The following is a 3216-nucleotide window of genomic DNA, read 5'->3' as shown; positions in this document are numbered from 1 at the left end:
CGGTTGGGGATCGAACCACCGAACTTCCAATCTCAGCGCAGACGCTCTATCCACTAGACCATTGGGGCGCACTTGAGGGACTACTTTATGTGGTGTATGACTTTTAGGGACTTTTTCATTCTTGGAACTTGGGATTTACTGGTAGTGAGAACAAGCTTCCTATGTACTTTCTTATATCTGATTTCCCGACCATGACAAACTTATAAGCGGTTCAGATCAGTAAAATCAAATTAAATGAAGGTTATTTTGGTACCGAGCGTTATATGAAGAGAATAATGTGTTTGCAATAATCCTAAGAAATGTCAACAAGACAAACTTGGACATGGATTTGAAGGCACCTATCACACGTATAGGAATAAATATGAAATGAAAACAAATTGAGCTTGCACTTTCCTTTGCAGGCATCACTGAGAGTAGATGTGGTTAAAATGAACATATAATACGTATTCTCATACATCTGAAAAGACGTCCTCTGTACACAACGAAACGACGTATGCCTGTCAGGTGTTAGAATGGTTGCACACATTTTCTTCTCATACATGTTATATCATGAGCAAATCATTGGACAGAGAAAGATGAACAATGGCATTTGGCCAAGAAGTTTAACTTCAACTTCGTGTATGTATTAGATGTGATTTTGTCCATTGATTTACCGTCCTGAGCTTGAACTTAAAGTGACCAGTGAAACCATCTCATTCTAATCTAGAACTAAAACAGATCATTGAAACCGCCCCATCTGTTTCATATTTAAATATATGCATAAAGATTCAGAGTCACAGACAACTATCCACAAGACTGTATGAGAAGAGGGATGACGGCAATTTTCCAACAGACAAAATTCCCTTTATGTCAAGCAACAATTCGGCAGCCTCAGTCTTTGGTGGCCACAATTCACAACTTTTGAGGTACAATACAACTCTTGGTAAAATGTTGTTTTGTTCAGGGTTACAAGTTCAGGCCCCAGAATCGTAATTCTAATATGAAAATGGACTCTGCTGTTAGTAGAGAGGTGTAATTATATTTGAAAAGAATTCTGTAGCTATAATTTTACATGTTACGTATTTGTGCGCAAACATTTCACAGACAATCAATAGAAAAAACTGTTGAGAAGGAAGTATTTATATTGATCAATGTGACTCTATTGTATACCTTTCTTGGTTGAATAACACTGCTTAAATATTTCCTTCAATGCCTAATAAAACCATGTTTATATTCACTGTTTTGCATCAAGTGCAATTACGTAATAACCCTGAAACGTTCATATTGACTTTCATTAAAGCCATTTCGAGGTTTGCTTAAGTCAGAGGAGGATTATATTCTGTTTAATGTCATCTCCATGGAAGCATAGACTGATGATATTGCATCAATACAGAAGAACGCATCATTCATTAGCCACGCCTGGACTTACACATATACCCGAGAAGATGTTGGCTGCCAGGAAGGTTATTATCTTGACATGTATACTGCAAGGTATACCATGGAGCATATGTTGTAAATCTGACGGAGAAGTCGCTGACACTATCTTAAAAGGCTACAAAGCCCATCACAAACCCAGCAATGTAGTTAACATAACTACCGAAGCAACATTGTTATCTGTACAAGAACTGGACAACAAAGAACAATATCTCAGCAGCACCATGTTTTGGGTCTTCTCGTGGTACGACCATCGAGTAGTTTGGAATAATTCGTTGAGCTCACAGAAACGAATTCTTGTAGACTCACACAAATTGTGGAAACCAGAATTGATTATAGGAAATAGTATCAAGGGACAAGATCTACTGCAGAATGGAAGGTCTCTGCTGGTTACCAGTCATGGAAGTATTGAATGGCTTGTCACAGGAACAACGGAAACCCGGTGTCCTATCAACATTTACAAGTTTCCCTTTGATACTCAGACTTGTGTTGTTGTAATACGTGGATGGTTCGGTTTCTACAACAACATACGTCTCTCCAGTGAAGCACATGTTGACATGAAAGAATTTAAGGAAAATAGCGAGTTTGAAATTTCCCCTGAAGACATCACTAACATTGACAGTGGTAATGATGGACCGGTAATACGTATAACCTTCCATTTGAGACGACGCCCTATGTTCTACATCTTCACCGTCCTGCTCCCCGTGGTCCTCCTCTACTCCCTCAACCCCTTCGTGTTCCTGCTGCCCTCACAGAGCGGAGAGAAGACCAGCTTCGCCGTGTCTGTCCTCCTCAGCTTCCAGCTGTTTCTGTCTATCATCAGGGACTCCCTGCCTGAGAACTCTCTCACCGTCAGCCTCTTCAGCCTCTACGTGACTCTGGCCAACTTCACCAGTATAATCATCGTTGTATTGAATATCCTCCTGCTCAAAATGAAAGGTAAGCCACCACCGAAATGGATCTTAAGAATGTGTAAGAAGAACTCTGCATCAAATCAAGTTGATGTTGAAAATGGCAAAGTGGAGGATGAAGACCAGATAAGGCCAGAGTGGGAAGATATTGAAACTAAACTAAACAAGACCTGTTTTGCATGCTTCTTTGTGTTTAGTAGTAGTGTAACAGCCGTGATTCTTGGGATGCTGACAAGATAAAGAGGAAGCGCACAATTTGCTTATCCTAAAAGAAACCAATTAATTTTCATGGAAGAACGGTGATTTGTGGTATAAACATAAATAACGTCAATGCCAGAGAGTAATCAGCTGAATGAAGCTTCCATTGGGCGTACAAGGCAAATTGGTGATGGAAATTACATGAGTTGATCACTGAAAATCAATGATGACACCATGATTCTAAATTTAAACAAACATAACTAGATCTTAGTTATTCAAACAATGCCTATTTGTACAACTTGACTTTCATTGGGATAAAATAGCTCTTATGAAGAAACATTATGTTGCATTATTGTGCAGTTGTGAAATTTAATTACTAGTTTTACATATGTTTGTGTCGCCTTAACGTTTGGGGGTTTTGTCCAGGTATGTCAAATTAAAGGTATTAAATCCAGTTCTCACCCTTTGTAATCCCCCACACCTCATCTTCCTAGGACGCCTCTAATAGTACCATAAAGATGGAAATGCGTTGTAATTTAAATTGTTAAAGACTCGTAAAGACAGCTGTTGAAATCATACAAATTCGTTCAATGTGCCTAAAGTATGTCACTTTCATAAATCTAGAAGGTTGTAAGGGCTTTGTCAAATCATGGAGATGTCTCATGAAAAGTATCATTACTTCAAAATTAGATTT

General features: G+C 38.7%; 1 protein-coding gene across 1 annotated transcript; it reads left to right on the top strand.

The window, feature by feature from the left end:
* The first annotated feature begins 1970 nt into the window (after nucleotides 1-1970).
* On the top strand, nucleotides 1971-2564 carry LOC139475647 (neuronal acetylcholine receptor subunit alpha-6-like). Its single transcript, XM_071258834.1, has one exon. The coding sequence runs from the start codon at nucleotides 1971-1973 to the stop codon at nucleotides 2562-2564; it is 594 nt and encodes a 197-aa protein (XP_071114935.1).
* Nucleotides 2565-3216: the final 652 nt, after the last annotated feature.

This window comes from Haliotis cracherodii, unplaced genomic scaffold (assembly GCF_022045235.1).
Source record: "Haliotis cracherodii isolate W230 unplaced genomic scaffold, xgHalCrac1.p SCAF_3, whole genome shotgun sequence".
Taxonomy (NCBI): domain Eukaryota; kingdom Metazoa; phylum Mollusca; class Gastropoda; order Lepetellida; family Haliotidae; genus Haliotis; species Haliotis cracherodii.
This window is presented reverse-complemented; position numbering and strand designations above follow the sequence as displayed.

Coding starts and splice junctions, on each gene's coding strand:
- LOC139475647 (XM_071258834.1), top strand. CDS start 1,971: ATGAAAGAATTTAAGGAAAATAGCGAGTTTGAAATTTCCCCTGAAGAC.